The sequence below is a fragment of the Aethina tumida genome, chromosome 3, assembly GCF_024364675.1.
Source record: "Aethina tumida isolate Nest 87 chromosome 3, icAetTumi1.1, whole genome shotgun sequence".
NCBI lineage: Eukaryota > Metazoa > Arthropoda > Insecta > Coleoptera > Nitidulidae > Aethina > Aethina tumida.
The window spans coordinates 27008884-27032636 of NC_065437.1; the positions used below are offsets into that span (position 1 = coordinate 27008884).

General features: G+C 28.9%; 2 protein-coding genes across 3 annotated transcripts; one reads left to right on the forward strand and one right to left on the reverse strand.

The window, feature by feature from the left end:
* The first annotated feature begins 778 nt into the window (after positions 1-778).
* Positions 779-18897, forward strand: LOC109595672 (scoloptoxin SSD976). Of its 2 annotated transcripts, none has more exons than XM_049964514.1 (8): positions 779-820; positions 15086-15179; positions 16346-16461; positions 16687-16768; positions 16821-16990; positions 17503-17603; positions 17664-17758; positions 18274-18897. In XM_049964514.1, exons 1-8 carry the CDS (start codon positions 809-811, stop codon positions 18378-18380), a joined length of 777 nt encoding a protein of 258 aa, XP_049820471.1. In that variant the 5' UTR covers positions 779-808; the 3' UTR covers positions 18381-18897. The 2 variants fall into 2 exon arrangements, with proteins under 2 accessions (XP_049820471.1, XP_019866649.1); XM_020011090.2 differs by lacking the exon at positions 779-820 and adding an exon at positions 7066-7274.
* Positions 18898-20698: 1801 nt separating this feature from the next.
* Positions 20699-23299, reverse strand: LOC109595662 (ancylostoma secreted protein). The gene is made up of 12 exons (XM_020011082.2): positions 23168-23299; positions 22994-23112; positions 22853-22931; positions 22634-22794; positions 22480-22583; positions 22378-22424; positions 21640-21756; positions 21472-21590; positions 21343-21421; positions 21139-21287; positions 20927-21030; positions 20699-20874 (listed from the first exon to the last, which is right to left on the reverse strand). Exons 1-12 carry the CDS (start codon positions 23256-23258, stop codon positions 20811-20813), a joined length of 1233 nt encoding a protein of 410 aa, XP_019866641.1. The 5' UTR covers positions 23259-23299; the 3' UTR covers positions 20699-20810.
* Positions 23300-23753: the final 454 nt, after the last annotated feature.

Here is a 23753-nt window from a genome sequence, read left to right on the forward strand (position 1 = left end):
TAAATAAGTTAATACTTTTAATAATTATATTACACAAATTAAAACTGAAACAAAATTGTGAATATTTGAAACCCCTCAACACAGGATGGTGGTCTTCTAATTAAGAAACGGATTAATAATTAGGTTCACGAAACAAATTCAGATTGCTAACGAAAATGGCCTGGAATGTTGCATGCACTGCTTCATTGTTATTCCGGCGCACAATTTCGATTTTCAAATGGATAAATTGAATTATGACCAAATAAGTTGCCTACTGTAGAAATTTAAATACAGCCTATTTTAAATTGCGAATTCGCAGCTACTGTGTGGCATAAAAGGCATAAAATACGAGACTTTTCACATCTGGAAGCTTTAATATCGAAATCGCTGTTTATATTCCTTCACAAAACTATTGCAATTATTATTATTAAATAGAATATTTTTAATAAAACAAAAGAAAAAATAAGATTCAATATTCGGGATACATCTTGCCCATTATATAACATATATTCTTAGAAATCCAATTGAGAATTACAACACGTGCATATCGAACAATTTGGACAATTTACATAATATTATGTAACAAATAATAAATTTAAATTAATTGTTGAATAAATCTATTCATTGTCACTGCAGCTTTATTACCTGCAATTTAAATTGACATAAAATTTATGATAAGTTATTATGCTCACAATAGATATAATAAGGCAAGTTAGTGGCTGTGAAATTTTGCATTTGTATAATGTTTATAAAAAATGACACTAAGTAACTAATAATACTCGCTATCACACAAACCCCCTGAAGTGTGTTTCTGCGGTGAATTTCCCTAATGTTACCACAGGTAATAATCTAATTTAAGCTTGCATTTTGTTTCTATCTGTATAATTCAATTCAAATGTTATTAAACTTAATCACAGTGTATTTCCAACTTTAAATTAGTTTCGGTGTACTCATTAAAATTTATACAAAAGAAGGAAATTCATACAAGGAAGCTGATGATGGAGTATTGTTTATTAGATGATGAGATTGTTTTACTCGAATTGTAACAAAATCATTTACAACATTTATGTTACAAAAGATTCAGTGCACCGAAGTTTAATAAACATTGATCATTTTAATTCAAATATTCTTCTAAGTTACCAAAGGTTTAACTTGTATTTGTGTTAAAAAAAGTAAGACATTATAAAGTTAAATGCTAATTTGATCATTTTTTCTAACTGAAATTCATTTTATTGGTGATATAATTAATGAATTTTTATTATAATTTATCATGTTTTTATCTTAACCTTGGATGAAAACTATGAAGACAATATTAATGAGTGTTTCTTATCGGCAAAGGAAATGAATTAAAAAGCACTCTCCTCGGCTTTTCATATCTTATCCATTTACCTGCCCTGAATTTAAATTAATATACTTGTAAATTTTTATTTGTAATTAATTATCCCTTATCTGTCTCTAAGAAATAAATTTTTGATTAATAAATCCGAATTTTACAGAAATATTTTATTAAATTAGTTCCTTTTACTAGCAGTAAATGTTTTAAATGGAAAACGGTACACTCTAGACAAAACATTTATAGTGAACAGTTTAATTAATTATGATTTTGAACTTTGATAATAGATAAGATTGTGAATTATGGCTCCTATTAATTTTTATGTCCCCAAATCAGCATGCAAATATATAAGACTCATATTCCATCAAACCACACACCTGTTGGTTACTTTTCCAATTAATTAAATTTCTGAACAACTGTATTGAAAATCATTAAGTTTTATTCGGACATAAATTATCAAGACAAAATAAATTCGAATAAAGTTGTTACCAACAACAGATATTATCCGTGAATTTGTAAAAATTAAACTGGAACCCGTTCCATTAATTAATTCTGCGATATTTAGTTCGGTTATTCCCATTCTTATTAAATTTAAACTTAAATCGATTTTGTTCTTGTTTTTATGGTCTAGGGGCAAATTAAAATTGTTAATAAATAAATTAATATTAATGTCTTCTTCAGTATAAGTTACCATCATTTATTAAGCTTGGAAACCATACAAAATAAGCAAACAGCAATTAACAAATAAAGTAATCAGTGTATAAAACATAACACATTAATTAATTAATTTAACGTTTACATCAAATGAGTCACAAATTTTTAAAAGTATTGACATTCTACAACAACCATTTTATATAAATTCAGAAGCTGGATGTCACGTAAATTTAAGCTTAAGATCTTTTAAGATAAGGTTTTTTCATTATTATTAAATATCGTAATATTAATTTGGATGCAATTAACAGGTTTTTTTTGCTTTGGAACGCGATGACGAACACTGCGAATATTTGTATATTTATTTTATTCTTCATTTCGTGTTTATCAATAAAAGTACGGTGACCATCGAGATAAATGTACAAATAACATTCAAAAATTTTGTATATATAAATATTGAAAATTTTAAAAAAATATGTAATAAAGTATTTTTTCTTCTTATGAATAATATTGTATTGGGTAGAGAATAGAGAAATTCTCCCAGTAAAATAAATATCGCACACAATTTAACACTTTTATGACTTAAAATTAACATAAATTATTCATTCAGTTCTTCGCCAATTTCTTTATTTCTTGGCCACTCCGTAAAAGAAGATGACCAATATATCTTCCGATATTAAAACTTACATATTATATACCTATGTATGTATATACATATTTTTGGGATGGGCATCAATGAAGGTGACACACAATCTCACGTCATTTTTCCGCACTCTCCCCAATTTTTTATGATGCGTGAATCACTTTAAATAATCATTCACATAAATTTGATTTTATATGTTCACATTATAATATTTATTCAAATAAAGGTCTTGGGCAAGGTTAAAGCGGGAAAATGTGCGTATGAATTTAGTCCCATCCATCAAAACTATTTACATTTACATTATTAATTATTAACTTCCCATTTTGTTAAAATATTGAAGGTCTTTAAAATATATTATGCTAATCGTAACGTGATAATTATTTTACAGGCAAAATGGTTTAAAATGTTCTTATCCAAATACTTTTTGTTAAATACTCACAATAATCATAAAATTAAATAAAGATGCGGAAAAATTATGGAAGGAGAATAAAATATTTAAATAAACAGAACATTTAATTTCTATTTTTAAAATTTTAAAATATCTTTTAAATTCCATTGATTGTAATTGTAAATTTTGTTCTTATTTTAGCGGAGACAAAAATCTCAAGAATACAAATATGCAATTTTAACTCTGGTCACACACTGATTAACAATAGAATTATATAACATATTCCGATTGTGAGATGAACACTGAAACAACCGTTAAAATGTTTTGAGCAATATTGTTTGGATTACGAATAAGGAATACGAATGAATAATGGCAGGTGTGAATTCTTATAAAATTATATTGACCTTTAGCAGCGCACCACAAAAACATTATTTATTGCACTTTGCCTTCGTAAATATCAATTTAATTCTACCGATTGTCGCGCTGGAATAAAAAGATACATTATAATGACCGTCTGATTTATATGCTGAGAACATTATTCATTCATTAAATTGAATTCCAATACGCCGGCAAAAGAACACGATTAATTTTAGTCATTAATGCACAGGAAACGTTCGAACTGGCGTTTTTGTTTTATTAGCGAAATAGGAAGATCTGCTGGCCTTGTGTTATTTGTTAGAATTACTTTAATAATCGCACCTTTTAGGAGATAACGATCTTGTGCAACTTGTCGACTGTCTCGTTTTACCATGTCAATTAATTAGTTCTTTATTTTTAGCTGTTTTATAATTTGTATCCGCCGTTGAATTAAAATGTTCTGGAATATAATTTGCTATTCGATATAAAAGGCTCATTATGTTTCTCTTCTTTGTATTTTTTAATACGTTTAATTAGCTCTTGTTGATGGTATAATTGCGGATTTAAAAATTTTGGTTAGGGTTTACCAGCTTCAATCCAATGGGAAGACTTGGAAGAATAGTCGTTTTGAAATTTGCCTGAATTATAATATTATGTTAAATATATTAGCCATAACACTTTTAATTAATATAAACTGTTAAAATAATATTAATTTACTATTGATGTATTTTTATACATTTCTGAATAGTGCTTGACATAAATATAGTAATTTTAATTATGATTAAATCTATGTTATTTAATTTAATATTAACAGTTTGTATAACATCCTTTTTGTATTACAATTTTGGCCCATCTCCATACAATTTTTATATCGAATTTGATTATAAATCTTCTAACAGTCCTTGAACTAATTTCAGCATGTCATTTTTGTTGTTTTTTGACATTCAAATTATATTTTTTTTTTCGAACTTAGACAAATTTCAGACAGTCCATATTTTTAATGTATTTTAATAGGTTGTCTTAATTATGGCCACTTCTATATATAATATAATAATATTAAAATATAATATGCAAATTTATTTACTAAATTATATTATGAATCTTATATAATAATATTATTATTTATTGGAGATTAGGTGTGACTTTCGTTAACAATAATTTAATTATATGTAATTAATCTTTTGTTAACATGAATATACCAAGATTTTGTAATGTTAACGAGAAAATCCGCTCGTGCGAGACACACATAGTACGAAATTAATCTCTAAATGGCGGATCAATTAAGTCAATAACGGGTATTGTATACATAATTGTAGACCACGGCTGTGTCGGCCGAAATCAATACTTTAATTATGCCTTCATTTATTGACCATTTGGAAATTCAATCTATTAAACATTATTTTACAGCTGAACGTTCATATAAAATACGTACCACTCATGAATAAACTAAATCTGTTAATAGAATTTCGACGTTAATCAATATCTACATAATTAAAGTGTTTCTGAATGTTGTAATTCCAGTTTTAAGTTAAAAAGGCTACTTTAAAATTGAAAATAAAGTTAGTAAACTTTATGTTGATTATATGATTGGAATAAATGAATTAGCCAAGTAGACCAGACTTTTTACATTACAAAATTAATAAAAGCAAGTCTTGGGTGATCTTCAAACATTAAAAAAAATAATAACAGTCCATTAAAAATATTTTGCATGCTTATATAAAAATTAAGTATATTATTTTTAGTAATATTTATTGTCACCGACTGTATATTCTTGTCTGAGTAAAATTTTGAGTTTATTTTTCGATGTATTTTTATCCGTAATGGTTCATACCTCTTTTCAATATGTTTTTCTATATATGAAATTAATGGATTAAAATATATTTTATTGTTTCCCCTCAAAACTGAATTGCGCATTCACCATTTTATGAACCACAAAGTTAATAATTGGTGTTTCAAGTTCAATCAAAGTTTGTCAAGAAAATAAACAAAATATTACTAATAAACACTTAAAACTGAATAAACATTCTAAATAGGCATATTGTCAATTCACAGAATCTGTCTGGAGAAACAAATTGGCAGTGCGTCAAAATATCTGCTGACGTCCACCACAAAATAAATAGTGAATATCGTCGAGTGATCGCAGCATAACTCTCCACAACAGTTATCTAATTGGCAGTACGATAATTGAACGAGTAGCGTTTGGCTATTTGGTTACATGCACGTGGGACCAATATACATAATAGGTTTCTTTCGTACGAACATAAATTCTAAATTGCCGTAAAATTTATTTGCCCATCGAATTACCATATTCTTTTGTTCGCCTACAAAAATAACGTTTGACGATATTTGAACACACGAAACTAATAAAATCTATTCGCGAGCTTTTCTCCGAATCACTTTCTAGATGAAAATAATAATACTTAAGTACATACTAGTAAGTGTATAATTTTTGTTAATGTTAAATACTCCATAATGGGTTTTGCCGGCTTTAACTGGCCATGAACGGTTTAAGGTTGCAATCGTTATTAAATCCTTAATATGTTAATTAAGCTGATACAACCAAAAGATAGGATGACAAAGTACCTTCGGGAAATACTGACAATTAACTCGCTTTTTATTAAGTATTCTCGATTCTTTCTTCGTATTGTATTCAATTAAATTTAATATGTTCACGTACACTTTGATCTGCAATCACAGTCTAATTAAATAGACATCTACATGGAATTTTTTGTCTAAATTTATTTATTTATTTATTTTTTGTTAATTTAATTAAGTGATCCAAAAAATTGTGAGGAAAAAAGAATAATTCTTTTCACCTTTTTCAGCAACATGTAATTATTTACATAATAATATATATAATTAAAATTTTATTAAATATAAAACTTATGTATTTCTAAATTAGTCTTTATATTTTTACAGCTTTTAAATGTCGTTTTCATTTTTTTGGTAACTTTACTGTTAGCTATGTAAGACATATGTATAATTTTTTAACCTAATAAATAACATAAATTTAAAAAGAATATTCATAAATATAATTTTTTGTAAATTGTCTGAATATTATAAAATTTAATTTATGATATAATAAATTGAACGTAAAATAAATTAATATTTTATGTGTTTTTTATAAGTTGCATAATTATGCAACATTCTTCTAAATTAAATCCAACCAATTAATTAATTCTGAGCATCTCCTTCAGAATATACGATCCATCCAATCAGTCTAAAATCAAAACGAAATATTACTTTCAGCATGAAAGTTTATGAAGGTACATTATCCTGATTATGATGACAGAACTGTTCACGTCTGTCGAGCAGTGAAATCGCTATTTTATCGCATCTTATCGACATCTCTCAATAAATTTCCCTTTTAACCGGTTGGGATGTCTCGTACGAGCAAAAAAAGACGAATCCCCTGAAAATCCTGTTGCGTGCCGGTCCGCATCCTTATAATTAGGAGCGGTCCCAGACGTCCTAATTGAAGATGTTAGACCAGTTCTCCCGGACGGAAAGAGTAAAAAAATCAACCACCATCCACCGACAGTTTTTTTTTTCGTCGTTCGATTGTCGTCCATTAACCGTCCGAGATTAAAATTAACAATGCAGCGGTTGATTGGTGGCTGTGGCCTTGACACCTGCTGAGGTAACTTAGGCAGGATATATAATGAGAGTGGAGGCAACAAACTCGACTTAACCAGACAGATTGGCGACGGACGGGCACATCTTGAGATCGTTCTGTGCCCACGGTTTATAACTTTTTTTTTTGGCCACTTTGTTTTCCAACTGCGACAGTCTCGACGAGTTAAACTAATTGCGCGAGTGACTGTCCTTCCAGGATAACTCATCAGCCTGTCAATTAGATATTGTCGGCTCCATTTCTGATTATTGTGATTTTTTGTGAACTGTGAACTGAGACCGGTGAAAAAGTAAGTTTATTTTTAGTTACCTTAGTTTTAATCGAAAAAAAGTTTTTGGCATATTTATTATAGCTTTTATTTATTATACATTTGTTATATATATTTATTATATTTATTTTTCCTTTTTTATATTTATAATATTTTATTTATAACATTGCTAATCATTATTATTATTGTTATTATTATTTTTCTCCTAAAAATTTTTTCAGTGTTTTATTTATTATATTTAAAGAAAATAAAATATTATATTTTTATTAATTTATTTAATACACATTAATCTATTATATCTGAGCAAAAATTATTAAATAGTAATCTATATAAAAATATTCATTATTCTTGACTTAATATAATAAAATTTTTTATTCAAACAGTGTAGAGTGTATTGAGCTGGGATACTTTATTTTTTATATATTTCGATTAATTTATATTTATAAACATAGATTAAAAATATTTGTTTTTTGATATATAAATAATAGATAAACTAAAAAATATAAAAATCAAAAATTGACGTATTTGACTAAAAAAATGTTAAAATCTTGTAGATGATTAAATTTTGAGGAAATAAAAAATTTGGTTATAAACATTTAGCCTTTATTATTGCCGTTTAAATTATAATTGGATAAATGAAATTAAATAAATTACACGTCATAAAAAAATTTTATAAAATTTGTTTGTTTGTAAACAAAAAAGTAAATAAAACTTTGAAGTGTAGGAACTGTATGATATTAACAAACGACACATCAACCAAACAATGCCACTTTAAAACCTGATCAAATAAAAACATAACAGCAAAATATTTACATGCACAATAAAAATGTTCATCAGATAGAAGAATTGATATGCAAATGAAATTATTCAGATACTGTTACTCCCAGATGTAAATGTTATTTAAATTGTAATATAACGATCAATGTCAGCGATAAATGTTCGAGAAACCGCAATAAATCTTAATAAAAATCACGAATTTTATATGAGAATTGACTCATCACTTCCACCTACTTAACAATTAGATACCAACCTAGACATTGTAACGAGGAAGGAACCTTGATGACTACGTTCATTGTCTGTAGTAAATTTGGGAAAAACCCAAAAATGTGTGCTTTAAATTTATAAAAAATAAACAATTGTCAATCGCATTATATTCTCACATATAATAAGATTATAAATGTTTATTGAAGTAATTAATTGATAAATTGATTTTATTTAAAATTAGTTTTATTGGTACAGTTTATTGAAAATGTATTGAGAATTTAGATTCATTTATTATATAAATTATCATCAATCATTTTATACTATAAGAAATAACGCACATTACATGTTTTTGATTCAAGTCTATCGATATTCCAAAAAAGTAGGTTATTTAGAATGATGAAAAATGAATAAAAATGAAAAAAATATATTTCGTATACTATATTTAATTTTATTAAAATACGTATGGATTTTGGTGTCTATTAAAACATCAATAGAAAATATATTTTAAATTTAATAACATAATTAATTAAAAAAGACAGTCAAACAAAATAATTTATTAAAGTATTTAATTACGGTTTCTTATTAGTATATTTTAAATCAACTTAATGTTTTTTTCTTATTAATAGATCAAGAGTTTAAATAAAACAAAAATAATATTAGAGAAATTTTATTATAAGACAATAAGTGCCTTTATTTATTTCATCACTTAACTGACCAACTAAATTAATTACTTGATTAACAATCTATAATATTGTTTAATATTTAATGAGTACAATTCTGGAATGCTATTAACTTATATTATAAGAATTTATATGGCTCAATGTTTCAGGACTCTTTATTAGTCCACAATATTGATTTAAGATAAAATCGAAAATGTATGTTTACAATGCCCTACAGAGTAATATTATGACTTTTTACCATTTTATTGCGTCTTAAAATATAATAATATAGACCTCGGTCAATCGACGTAACTTTTTATTAATCCAATGGTGTCATAACAATTCCCACGCTAAAATATATCGAATTTTTATATTAAAAGTCCGGACAAGGATTCATTCAAGAAAAATAATAAGCCGAATTTTATTGCCGAGGTCTTTTAAAAATTTCATATTGGTACGTGAATTCGTTGTTTTTTCTTGTTTTGAATTGATTAAGACGATGTATTTATCGGTAACCATGAGATAAAAATGCCAATGCCCGACATCATACCATATTCGGACTGTGATATACAGTGAAATTCATAATTGACCCGTAATTGAGGCTAAACAATACATGCCAATAATGAAAATATCCGTGAAGCCACGTTTCAGGGTTAAAAATATTAATTAGGACTTTCACACCTAAAATCTTACGATAGCCAACGTTAGATTTTTAATTAGCTTCGCTATTTTTAGCATAAAACAATAAACTTGCAATTTAATTTCCAAGAAGAGCCATCCTAGCCAATAACAGTAAAAATTCCACAGGTTCTATGTCACAAAATCCATTCATTTTATGTTCTTGAATTACATAATCGAATTAATTAAAAAATATTTTAATAAAGATCATTGACTAGGTTTGGTGGCTAATTTTGTCAAAGTTCAGATGTTCTCATATCACTGATAAAAATAGATGTGTAGCTGTTATCAAGGTGAATCAATACCCATTGAATATTAATGAGCACAAGGGAAAAGGAGTGCATACTAAGAATTCCTTAAATCAAATAAAAATTATAATATTTATTCACTTAAAAAATGCATGATTTTATAATCTAGAGTTGAATAAGAAATACAAATTGAATAGGGAAAAGTGTTTAAAGTTGAAAGAATGTCAGGTTATTAAAAAAAAGAATTCGCAGATAGAGAATGAATAATGCACATTAAATATTTACTCAAGGTGAAAAATACAAACTATATTCGTTCCTTTTAAAATCGCAATCAGGCTTTTAATTGTGTACTTTTTTGTTTACTTCTGCAGATTTTATTTGAACTAAAGTCAATTACAAGTTTAAACGTGTCATTGTTTTACCCGACTTTAAGAAGCTTTACTTTCCGTTGTGTTTTACCTGGGGGGGTGGGGAAATTTCAGAATACATTCAAAAACTTTTCACATAAACTTGAACAAAACCTTTAAATCAAACATCTTTTTATAAAGCAACTCGGATTCAACTTAACCGAAAGTTTTCGAAAGTTTTTATACATCTGTTTTTCGAGAAACATACATTAACACATGACAAGGAGTGATGTAATGGAAAACGGCTGTTTTTCTTAGGGGATGGATACCGAATCACTGGGAAGTCAGTCGAATAATATAATTTTCTGCTTTCACACTTCACATGGAACAAGCGTCAACTATGAATAATCAATGATCACCAATATTATGTTTTCATGTACGTAACTAATTTTAAATATTTTTTATAAGTAAAAAATGTATTTTTTTATTTAGAATGCTTGTTTCTTAAAAATTCTCCAATTTATTTAAATTAATTATATTTATAATTTTATTAATTAATAATAATGTAAATATTACATACCTTGTATTTTTTATGGTTTTTTATATAAATAAAAAACCATAAAAAATACAGGGTATTTCTAAAATAGATATTCAAAATTTAGGAGCAGTTAGAAATTATCTAATACTGAAAAAAATCTAAATAATTTTTTCTTCCACAGTTTCTCCTGAACAAAATACACTCTCCCGAATTGTCTAAATTTCAAAAATTGTTTTTTACTCATACTTCCGCAATATTTGATCTAATTTGGTATGAATTATCCTAAAATATGTGCCTATATTTCAATTTTTCCAAATTGTTACAGTTCACCTATTTTTCTCGTCCTATTTTCTACTCCACTGAATATTAAAAAAGACACTCTTAATTAATTTTGATTACCATAGCCCTTTTTGAAATATTTAAAATTTAATGTTCAGTCTAATTTTGTTCAAACATTAAAACTGAAATATCTTTAAAACGGCTTTGATGACTAATATTAATCAAGAGTATCTTTTTTTTCTTATATATTATGCAAATAATATGAAAAGCTGCATAGTTTTAAAAAAATATTCAGTGTCGAGGAATAAAATCGAGAAATGAAATGTACCTCCAGAATCTACGTTACTGTGTCATTATGAAAAAAGTTTATTACATTGAATTGAGGAAACATATTTTAGGATAAAATATACTAAATTTAAAGAAAATTAGACCAAAAGTTACAGAAATATGAGTAAAATACAATTTTTTGAAATTTAAATTTGAGCGACAGTATTTTCTTCAAGAGATTCTTTACATTTTTTTAGATTTTCTTTATAAATTAGTCTTGTCGTATTTAGGCAATCTCTGTTAAAAATTATTACAAAAGTTAAATAAATAACAATTAAATTTTCCTATCACATCACATTCCTAATCATGATTTTAGGATTAATTATTCCAATAATATTTATGTTATAAATCTGAATTTATATATTTTATTTATAAATTAAATAAAATTACATATACAGGATAACTTTTTTATTTGAATAAAAATATCTTTTAATTACTCATTGTGTTTTTATTGAATTTGTAAGTAAACATATTTATTCTATTATTAATATTTGCCGTAAAATATTTAATTAAATTCAATTATTGATACACGTGAAATTGATCATTAAGTAAATATCAATTTACAAGTAATCAGAAAATTAAATCTATTACTTGTTATCATTTGATATAATTTTACAAAAAAAGAATGATTTTCATTATAACCTAATTGTTTTATTGTAATTCCCTCAACTCAAATGTAATTAAAATTGATACTACATAAAAAAATCTTGGAAATTTACAGTTTAGTTATTCGGCAACCCTTCACTATATTAGTAGCCGGGTTGAGAGGTTTACAGCCCTCACAATTCCCAGTAATTATTACGCGGCATCAATATCAGCTTCTTCAGTTCGCCGAGCCCGCATTAAAACCCTCGTAATTATGCTCACACAGCCGAACGCATAAAAGGTCCTCTGTGCCAGTTAATCCATTAAAGCCGAAAACAGAAAATCAGAAACACGGCAGCCGAATGTGTGCATAGATCGAATGATGTATGTTGCGGAACGAGTCCCGTATTATATGGCATGCCGAAACTGTTTGAAATCCGGACTTTATGAGTTCTAAAGTCAATATTCCAGACACGATTCAGTCTCTTAACCGTGTTACGTTGTGAAAATTGAATCCGGGCTACGATAGCATCGGCATGGCGGGAAAACGAACGTCTCATTTTCGGGGGGCCAACGTTTGTGCACGCCGACAACGATCCGTTCCACTTTTCTATGGGGTTTTGTGCGGAGGGGTGTTGGTCGAACGAATGATATTTCGACAGTTTCGTTAGTTTTTGTTGTTGTTCTAATCTAAACCAATGAAAATATGTATTCGTTGAGATTAGATTAGGCTGCTTCTGATATCTTTTGAATCTAACTTGATCTAGAATATAAAAAACATTTAAAATGTTGTTAGAAAAACTCAATTCATATATTCACATATTGGAACTATCAATTATTTTTTTGAAAAAAAGAAAATCATTCACGAGAATTAATGGAAGATATTTAAAGTAGTGGAAGTGTATCACGGTCATCAATTTCAGAAGAGAAATGGATGGAAATTATAGCTCAGAATCTACTCTCAAAGTTGGATTGTGAAGTGTCAGCAAGTAAAGTGAATAAATATTTAGAAAAGCATAAATTTCCACCCAATAGACGGGAAATTCTACATTATTTAACAGACTGGCACCAGATTACATAAGACAAAATACAATAGTGGTTATTAGAACTTTATAAAATATTGAATATTTTAGCTATAACTAACTTATCAGGTTGCTACAATCTCATGTTGGAAACATCCCAACCTTTATTTATTTATATTTATTTATAAAGATTCCACTCATTTTATTGAGATATTGATATAGTCACTTTTCACTAAAGTTTCTGTCAATGATTCCTTAAACATGATATAAGGAATATTCCCTCCAGATATAGTGGGTCTTTTCCGTACGTGCCTTACTGAAAGTTATTTCGTTTGGAACAACAAATTTTACAAACAGCAGAAGAATTAACAATGAAAAGTCCTCTTAGTTCAGTGACCGCCAATTTCTTTATGGAAAAGAACAAAAAACGATTGAGACTTCCAAACACAAACCTTCTGTTTGGTATCATTACGTGGATGATACTTTCGTGATATGGAAAAATGGATAAGAATAACTAACAACTGGATATCACAAGAGAATGATTAGGGAAGCAACTGAAATCTATAAACACGGAAACAATTTCAACAGAAAAGAAGAAGCATTGAAGCTTGATAAAATATGGACACCATGGCTCAAAAACACCAAAATTGACAAGCAGATAAGAACGGCCAATGAACAGAACAAAATTTCTGGAACATGGAAAGCCTTAACTCTTATATTAAAATAATATTACATTACTATTGCTGTTTTATACATTATTATAAAAATTACTATATTACATATTTTTTATAGCAACTTTGAAAGAGATTTTTAATTATTAATTATGTGTTATTTAATTTAACAATAACACATTTTATAATATTCTCTTTGTTTCATAATTTTTGGACATCTCCGTAATATAAAGTCGACCATTTTCAACGTGTCTATTCCTACGAACTTCTTGAATTGTTGTGATGAGTTTATTTAAATTTGTAAAATTTTTATATCGAACTTACTTATAATCGTAACACCATATATTTTTTATAGATTTAATGTCTGAAGATTGGGAGGAACAATACAAAACATCGATACTTCTTCTAACCAATCGGTTATAATTTTGGTTTTGTGTTTGGGATCATTTTCATGTAGAAACACATTTATTAACAGAATATTTTCTTCAATATATTGAAGCAAATTATTGTTTAATATTTCCCTGTACATAAATAAGTGTAAGTGGGCTTCACTGTAGATATCACAAAGTTCTTGTGTAGTTTTGTCGCTGTAGGATGATTAACGTTACCAGAACCATCTTTACTTTATAAATTAAATTTACACTCATCATTCTTATGTGGTCCAGAGAATGTGATCCTGTGAGGTTTTTTCTTGTAGTTCTGATCTCGAAACGAACTCTTATCCACTAACCATCTTCTTTAGTCCTTTAATTTTAGTTCACGATAAGATTGTTTTTTTTTACATTCAAATTACTTAATTACTGATTAAGTAAGTCAGACAATTTTTTTAATAATACCGAAGCGATTGATTTATTTACCCGTAAATTCTTTTCTTTTTTCTCCCCGTTTTGGTAACCCAATGAGATACCATAAAATAATTTCTATAATTTTGTTTATTGAAAAGTAAAAATGTAAGTTATTAAAGAATATTAGATTGACCTATAGTTAATAGACACAATAGAAACAGAAAATTACTATACTATATTATACATACTACTATATTTACTATATTTCATAGTAAACGTTAAACGAATATGATTACATAACAACCATGAGTAAATTCTCTTGATTCCCAAATGAAAATTCTTTTCGGATTAGACACATCACCGTCTGGTCAGTCCAATCTCCGACCTTCTTAACCATATTGTTCGCAAAATCAGCGAAACCGACCAGCCTGGCTCCTAAATTACCATAATTAATCTATAAACACTTTTAACTTCTCATAATATATTTCACCTATTAGCATATATCCAAGCGATTATGAATATTTTACCGAGCAACTAGTTTACCGAGTTCCTCATTTTCATTCATTAACCCGAAACATTAGCATTACTGATTATCAACAGTGTGACAGGCCAGTTGGTTTTCGGGCTGATTTACATCGATTGTTGCAATGATGTGATGTAACACGGAATGGCATTTCATTTTTTTTTAAACCAAAAATTTGTGTTTCAGATGTCATCGATTACCGCACTGGCAATTGCCTCCATCCTTGTAACTTTTGGGATCACAGCGTACGGCTATGGATGCACTGGAAGGACCATGTTAAGTGAGTATTAGTAAAACTAATGAGTTGTATCAGTTTAAGTAAATAATAAATTACTATAAATAATTTAAAAAGTCATTAACTCACAAACACGACATTTCCATCAAGCAAGGACTTAAACTGACCAGTCGCACGTAACTCCACAAAAGTTGACCGAGTCAAGTACAAAATGTATATGGTACCGGTGTGAAGTGTAAAAATCACGGGCGACAAAAAGATTCCGTGTCTCAAAATTAAATTGACAGGAAAAATGTGAAAAGCCATTACCACACAAACATGATACTTCCATCAAGCAGAGATTCCACTGAACTGATTTGTCGCAGATTAATCCACAAAAGACTGGCAATTTCCTAATGAATGAATTTAAATGAGCCGTTAAAATCGTATGCGGCGCTTGTGATGGAAATTGATGATGTTTGTAAATCCCGCTCGATGATTGATTGATCTGTTCATATAAGTTAATTGGTCAAGAAATTAAATAAATTACCATTTTGACGTAGAGAATCATTGACATGCGGGGACGAGCGAGTGATTTAAATAATGATCGTAATTATCTTTTGAGGACACAACAATGAATCTTTCGTGCTCCCATCACAATTTTTTAACCATTATATGCATTTCGGTTCCTCGGGATGATTTCAATTTCACTGTGTCTAGGACTCAGTTTTCACTTTATATTATTTTCTTTAAGGACAAAATGATTCGTGCAGCAACTGAGTCTTTTGGCGGAACTTTTACAATTTATTATAATAACTCAGGGACATGAAATTTCTCCAGTTTTCGAAATAGCGTTACATTTTGTCGTAGTATCGCGTCAAAGATTGCAAGTCTATTACAACATAATTTGTACAAGTTTTGAAGTTGTGCTTTAATCAAAATCCTTGCGCCCAACAACTTTCCCGGCAGTAGGAAATTACCATCTTACGATAGAAATAAAAAAGTTAATAAAACTTTGTGTCAGATATGTCGGCCTTCATTTGTATAGGGTCCGACCAACAAAATTGAGTAAAACATGCACTGCGTGTAATTGTTTATTCAGGGGTGTATTATTATTTCTGATGAACACGTCAATTTAGACTCGTCAACAAAACTTCCTCTTACACCCCCTCAAGGTTAAAGCTTTGAGGGGCTGAGACATAGTGAAATTTAAAAAAAAATATATGTTTTAGGTGGTGTATCCGACTATGAGAAACAGGTGATACTAGACATGCACAACAAAATGCGACAGTTGGTAGCGAATGGTCAAGTCGGAGGTCAGCCACCCGCGGCTAATATGATGGAGATGGTAAGATAAAAACGTGTACTTCTCGTTGAGCCGCCTGACCCGTCCGCCAGATGATTATTCACGGCATTAATTCGCTCTCGACACTTTTCCGCACGCGCTTCACACGTGTTTTAACTTGTAACACAATTAATATTCAATTAGGCTGGCTTTTTTTCACGCAAAAGACGAATCAGCTTTTTTACGTCTGATGTAACGTTGAATGTAATTTGTTTCTGATTTCTTCAGAAATGGGACAACGAATTAGCGGCAAGGGCGCAAAGATGGGTGGACCAGTGCAACGAAGATCACGATCCATCGAGACATGAATGTAAGTGGATTCTTCTAAACTTCTAAATCAAATGACACGTTTATTTATGCAGCACGATTCACGGTGGGTCAAAACATTGCCACGACATGGACCACAAAAACTCCCGAAAGTTGGAACGACATGCGTTCGGACTTTCCGTATGCCATCGGTAAGTGGTTCGATGAGGCGAAATACTTCAGGTTTGGGGGCGTAGGAGGCGGAGTTACCGGACATTACACACAAGTAAGTTGCTTCAATAATATAAAAAATTAATAAAAATAACACAAGCACTATGTTAGAGTTATTTACTTTTAAAATCGATTAGACAATCGATTTTTCAAGTAAGTGTAAGTGGCACCAGTCCCTTGTCGAATTTCAATCATTAGCCAGGAGGCAATTATACGTGATCCGTGAACGTAATCGCAGAGGGATGATCCTGGGACGAGACGGCTCTAATTTTATATTCGGTAACACGTGTCGAAAGAATAGCGGAGATCGAATTTTAAGCGAGCCACATTAAAATGCTAATTCAGTTTTCATATGTGTCGGACTGTGCGAAAATGGAAGCAGTCCGATAATGGCTTTTCTTGCGGCGCAATAACACTTTCCGTAAAAATGCATACGATCCTTTTCACGACGGGATAAAAGTAATCCCTTCAGCTAGTTGCAGGGAAATACTTACGTCGCATAACAAATTATATTTTTTTAAATGAAAAACAAACAAAATTGCATTTACATTACAATTTTCGTTTTAGATGATGTGGGCTACCACAAACTTGGTGGGCTGTGGATATGGTTTTTACTACGATCCAGCGAAAGGTTACACCAAAAATTACGTGTGCAACTACGGACCTGGGTATGTGATTTATTTTAAATCGTTTAGTAATTGACAAGTAATTGAATTATTATTTTATAGTGGTAACGTTATTGGTCACACGCCATATCAAAAAGGATACCCCAATTGTAATGACTTTGGTCTGAAGGAATCCAACCTCTATGCAGGATTGTGCAGTAAGTTGCATTGATTTTCACTTGATTTTAAGTTTTAAAAATCGAAAACATCTAAGCACTCTTTCTTCTATTCTATTTTAAATAAGCATATACAGAAGTGGTCACAATTATAGCAACTGACAAAAATATCTTTGCTGTACTACTTAAATTGGATGCTAATACCTATAATGTTTATTGCATGAATCTATGTTACGAACATTATGAAACTTTTAAGTAAATCAAGACTCATTTAAAATCTAAGTATTTGCCAATTTGAAAATTCCCATTAATTGAATTTAATTCTTTTATATTAAGAGAACTAGTAACTGAATAATAATAAATTATTTAGTTTGCAGTGTTCACACATAATATTTTATAAAGCAAAATTAATTAATCGTATAATAATTATTATATTAAAATTTTAGTTCATAAACATATTTAATAAACCCCATGGGAGTCTGGCTTTTCTAAAATTAGTCCAAATTAAATTGGCGTGCAATAAGGCTCATTTCATTATAACCCGACTTTGATTTCAGGCAAGCCATCCAGTTATTTCTATGGAATATCAAATTACATCACATCCAACTACAAGTACAACTACAACAACAACTATAACGGCAACTACCGTAGTAATTACCACTAAACCCATTATTGGATACGTATTGGAGTAACGAGGATATGGCTCAGATTCGCTTCGAGCACTTCTAATGAGTCGTGTCTGACAGTGTATTTATTAAAATTGCATATTTATAAGACTGGAGAATACACGCATACATTTGGGTGTCTATGGAGGTTGTTTTCCAGTGCCATATTTTGCACACAGAGGGATTATAATCTTTTCATTGCAACGTATATTTGAATAACATATTCATTTTTAATTTAATTGTATCTGTGTATAACCTACTTAATGCCCATATTCTTCTTTCGTTTGTATAATCTACGTATATCTTTAAGTACAGTTTAGCAATACAAAATTAGGATGTACAAACAAAAGGACCAGTGTAAATATATTGTGATCAGATAATTCTGTATCTATTAACATTAATTTTCGCATTCGTAGAATGTCACTGTATTACTAGTTTTAAGAAAATGTTATGCATATTAAGTTTATTTTAATATGTACAATTATATTTTTGTTAATAAAACGTGATAAAAAACAATTTCGTTAATTATTTGTGTAATTACTTGTTTCTATTCACAATTTCTCCATAAACATGAACAAATCAATTTTTAGCAAATGCTTTCGTTTTATGCATATGACTGAAATGAATTTGTCATTAAACGGGAATATTTTCTATTGGACTATTTTTTTTTTGTATGGAATGATCGGCTTTAATTGGGGATTGTTTGGCGTGATATTCATTTGACGGTAAATTGAATATATTCGGAAACGCCGCGTATAAACACAAAATTCGCACTCATTTTTGTGGCAAACGGGATTCAATTGTCCAAAATTCATTTGGGTTTCATCAATATGCATGCTTTTTTTCAATTGCGTATTATAAAACCTAAAAGGGATTATCATTTTTATTAAATTAGACGGTAATATTAGAAAATTAAGAATATATAAATAATTAATTTTATACCATATAAACACCAATTTTCTTTAATATTTAAACAAAGAGTTTAAGCAAAGTTCAACCTTAATGAAAATGTTAGTCATTAATTTAAAACATTTACTAATAAATTAATTATAACTATTTCATATAAAATTAAAAATAAATCATTTAAAATTAAATTCTTGAAATTAATGACGAGACATCTATGTATACGTTCTACAACTAAACGAATAACCTGAAGTGTGTCCTATACTGTAAACTAAAATTTAGTTGAATTCTGCTTTGTAGGGAAATATTTTACTTTGTCCCTATATTCATAGATGTCGCCACTATAACACATGATTTTATGTATTTGAATTTGAAATCATTCAATTACTGACAGTGGAATAGTTAAAAAATGAGTTGCATGAATCTAATTAATAATATGAATAAACCGAATAAATGAACAATATAATCTTTACTGTCCATGGTATGTATAATATTAAATTTTATTTTATTTCAAGCATTAATTTTTCAATTATGCCTGACACTAACTAATTTCTAAAAAATATTTCAATTAAAATTATCTACAAAGATGTTTACAATTGGCAACAACGATTAGCTTTTTGAAATATTACTTATGAGTTATTAATTTTTATTGTTCATTTTGTGGTTCCAGAAAACAATAATATAATTTTTAGTCACCATATGAATGGTTTTCAATGGAAATTACTCAGGTGTAGATAAAATGCAAATTTTAATACATATTTTTACTATAATATGCACACAAACCAAACATATCCTACCAATTCATAATTACCTGAAAAAATATTAATAAAGGGAATTCCTTCAATAATAACAATTATTATTATAATATTATTATTATTTTAAATCTCTGGTGTTGTTGTTTTAAGGAGTATTTTATTATAAAAGGGTTCCTTAGTAAAAATATTAATTTTAAAATGAATACTATTTTTATTTGTTCTTAATTGTTTGTGAATTTACTTTTGAGAGAGACAAAGCATGTCCAATAATGAAGAAAATCTTAATAATTTTTTTCTAAAATTTCTCCAGAAGACAATAGAGCTCTTCAAATTTAAATTATAAAAAAGGTTTTCCCCGGTCTTACTTTATCATACCTATTTGATTTTGTATTGTAGGAAAATCACTTTTAACTTTCTTCTAACATTTGAACTGAAATAGCACAAATAGGGGTTATAAGCAAAATTAATCAAAAGTATCTTTGCAAAGAATATGGAAAGCTTCATAGTGTTCAAAAATGAAAATAGTTCAAAAAAAAGAGGAGTACCCTCAAAATGTACACTACTGTATCATATAAAAAAATTACGAAAATGCCTTATTAAAAAATTATTGAAAGAAACGACTTTTTACGACAGCATTGTATAATAATAAGTGTTTTATATTTTATTGGTACGAGTAAAGAAAATCAACTTTAATTTTAGGATTTGGTTATGTATTATATTTTTTAAAACACGGGATATATATTGTTAATTAAAAACATGTCTTCGATCAAGTTAACAAAGATTTTCACAGCCACTGTTGCCTGTTTGATAGGGAGTTTGACCTCCAATGTTTCCCCTTAAAGAAATCACTCAAATTAAAAGTTATAAAAATATATAAATTTACTTACCCTGGACCATAATTGCAAACATAAAGCTTCTGATATGGATAATTGCCATCAGTTCTAAAATATGTAAAACCGCATCCAACTCTGTCGGTGTTGGCCCACACAACCTAACAAAGTTTAAATAATATTTTAGAAGTTCAAATAAAATGTTACACTTGTAAGTTCAGCTAAATTCCTACCTCAAAACGAAGCCAGGCTTATTTGATAAATGTTACCTGTGTATAATGATTAAATCCTTGTCCAAACGTGTAAGTTTTATATTCATCTATAAATCCATTGATGGCTGCTGGCCAATCGCTTCCTGTGTCAGATGAATCCGTTGTCCAGGTCGAAAAAAGATTTTGACCAACCCAATTCCAAGCAGCTACAAATTGTAACAATTCAACATGCAATAAACAACATTTGTTAAAAATATTTACGACAAGTTGCTGATTGATGTTTAAATTCACAATTATTCGCTATTCTTTGGGCTTCGTTTGCCAAACAGTCGTCCCAAGACTAAAAAAAAATCGTTTGATACATAATTTCAAATGACAATTGCATATTACCATCCTTTTTAAATTGACCCCGCGAGGTTGCCCACTAAGTTCTCCACGGGCTACTTTAATTCTAACATCGTTGTGCATGTTGATGATTGTATTTTTTTCATCATTATTTACGCCACTTCCTTTAAAATCATTTTTATATATTGGGGACAAATATTTAAATGTACTCACTCATTATTCCATATGGACATGAAGTTTCAATTTGTGATATCTTAATCACAAAACAGAAACCTGCCAATATTGATGTATACATGTGCATGGTTGATGAGCTTTGAAGTTGAGTCCGCGCTGTTTTTTATTATATACGAAGAGTGACGTTGTCTCTTTATCTGCAGAATTTGGAAATATATTTAAACACTGTAAGTTGTGTACATATTTATCGTTCGACATGCAGTGGTGCTTTCCTACATTATAGTTAATTCTAATAACTTCTTTTTTAATATGTGGTCTTTGGTAAACGTAGATGAGTACCAGATCTATCTTACTATTATTATATTTTCTTAGCATACCAACATTTAGAGATTCTAACAAGAATGATTTATAGAAGGTGATCTTTATTATGTAAAATGTGTTGTATTATTCCCAAGTTGCACAAATTTACATGAGAAAATATTATCGTCTCAATTTCATCACACTGTTTAACATTGGATTAATATAATGAATGTTATGATATTTAATCTCTGATTAAATTAAATATATCTGGTTAAGTTTATAAAATTTAAGTGTTAAAAATAGGTCTATAATAAAAGAAAAGAAAATAGGTTTAATAAATCTAATTTATTAGTTTATAAGTTAAAATACTGACTTTAAACTTTATGATTCATACATTATGAAGTCAAAAATATTAATTAAATTATATAAATAAATAAGTTACATACAAAAAAACAAATTATTAGCAAAGATTTTCACAGCCAGATTTTCCAGTTTTATAAGGAGCTTGGCCTACCCAGTTGCCACTAAAAAAAAACAAATAATCAAGAGAATTCAAATACCATTTAAATATTATCTTACCCGGGGCCGTAATTGCAAACGTATAACTTTTGATATTTGTAACCTCCATCTTTCATGTAGTAGGCAAATCCACAACCAACCTTATTGGTATCTGCCCAGACGAGCTGAAGAACTTCACGGTTAGTTCAAGAACTTTTAGACAATTTAAGATTACCTGTGTATAATGTCCCGTGTTCGAAGAAAACGGACTACCGAATTTGTATACTTTGTGCTCATCAAACCATGAGTTAATGGCATCTTTCCAGTGACTTGCTGAGCCCGTATCCGCCGTACTGTATGAAATGTAAAGATTTTGTCCTATCCAACTGTATCCGGCTAAACATTATTTAAATAAACATTGAAATTAATATGTGATTATCCAATATGTACTTACAACATGATGCCTTGGCGTGAGCAAATTCACATTTTTCCGCTATCCTTTGAGCCTCCTTGGCCAAACAATCGTCCCAAGACTAAACATTAAAGATTATTAAATAACTTCAAATTAAAACTAAACTCGTTTAAGTTGAAGTACCATTCTTTTTAAGTTCACTCCTCTTGGTTGATTTTTAACTTGTCCATTAGCTATCATCTTCCTGATGTCATTGTGCAAATTTACGATCACTTTCTGATCTTCAGCCGAAACTCCTTTCTCTAAAAGACACCATCTTCATAAAATAACCAACTTTAATATTATCATTGGACTTACTTAGGATTCCGTGAGGACAAACCCCGTTAGTCACGGATAGCAAAGCGGCAAAAACGAAGGCCGAAGATAATAGCATGGTAGCACGATGCATTCTGACTGCAGTGTGTTCGCTTCTGAAAAACGCTACGCCTTTTATACTAAATTTAGTTGTAGTCGTGAGTTTAAAATTAAGTAATCGGGAAGTTCGGAGTATAAACAAAAGCTGGAAAATACGTTTATTGAGGATTGTTTTGTTGTTTATTTAGTGATAGCGGTGAAAATATTAATAAACATAACAACGGCTTAGGTTAACCATTTTGTAGAATCACATCTGATCATCATTTTTTAATTTTGTCGGTGAAAAATTCAATAATAAAACTGTAGTACAATCTAAATAATTGTTCGTTGTTGTTTCTTGCTTGCTTGCTCAAAAATAATTATGATGAAAATATTTTACAAAAATGATAAAATACATATTTTTTGTAATTCATGATAACAATTGTTTGTATACATAAATTCAAAGAATGCAAATAAAAACAATAAAAATATTTAGTATTTCAAATATGTACATACTCATTTGTTTCTTCACAATGGAAATGTTGCTTAC

Bases quoted from the DNA above. Each gene is read 5' to 3' on its own strand.
- LOC109595672 (XM_049964514.1), top strand. The intron at 16,462-16,686 runs GTAAGATAAAAA...TGATTTCTTCAG, and splicing joins CGGCTAATATGATGGAGATG to AAATGGGACAACGAATTAGC. The intron at 17,604-17,663 runs GTATGTGATTTA...ATTATTTTATAG, and splicing joins GTGTGCAACTACGGACCTGG to TGGTAACGTTATTGGTCACA.
- LOC109595662 (XM_020011082.2), bottom strand. From the start codon at position 23,258: ATGCATCGTGCTACCATGCTATTATCTTCGGCCTTCGTTTTTGCCGCT. The intron at 22,932-22,993 runs GTACTTCAACTT...TTTAATGTTTAG, and splicing joins GAGTGAACTTAAAAAGAATG to TCTTGGGACGATTGTTTGGC. The intron at 21,288-21,342 runs GTAAATATTTTT...TACAATTTGTAG, and splicing joins ACATCAATCAGCAACTTGTC to CTGCTTGGAATTGGGTTGGT.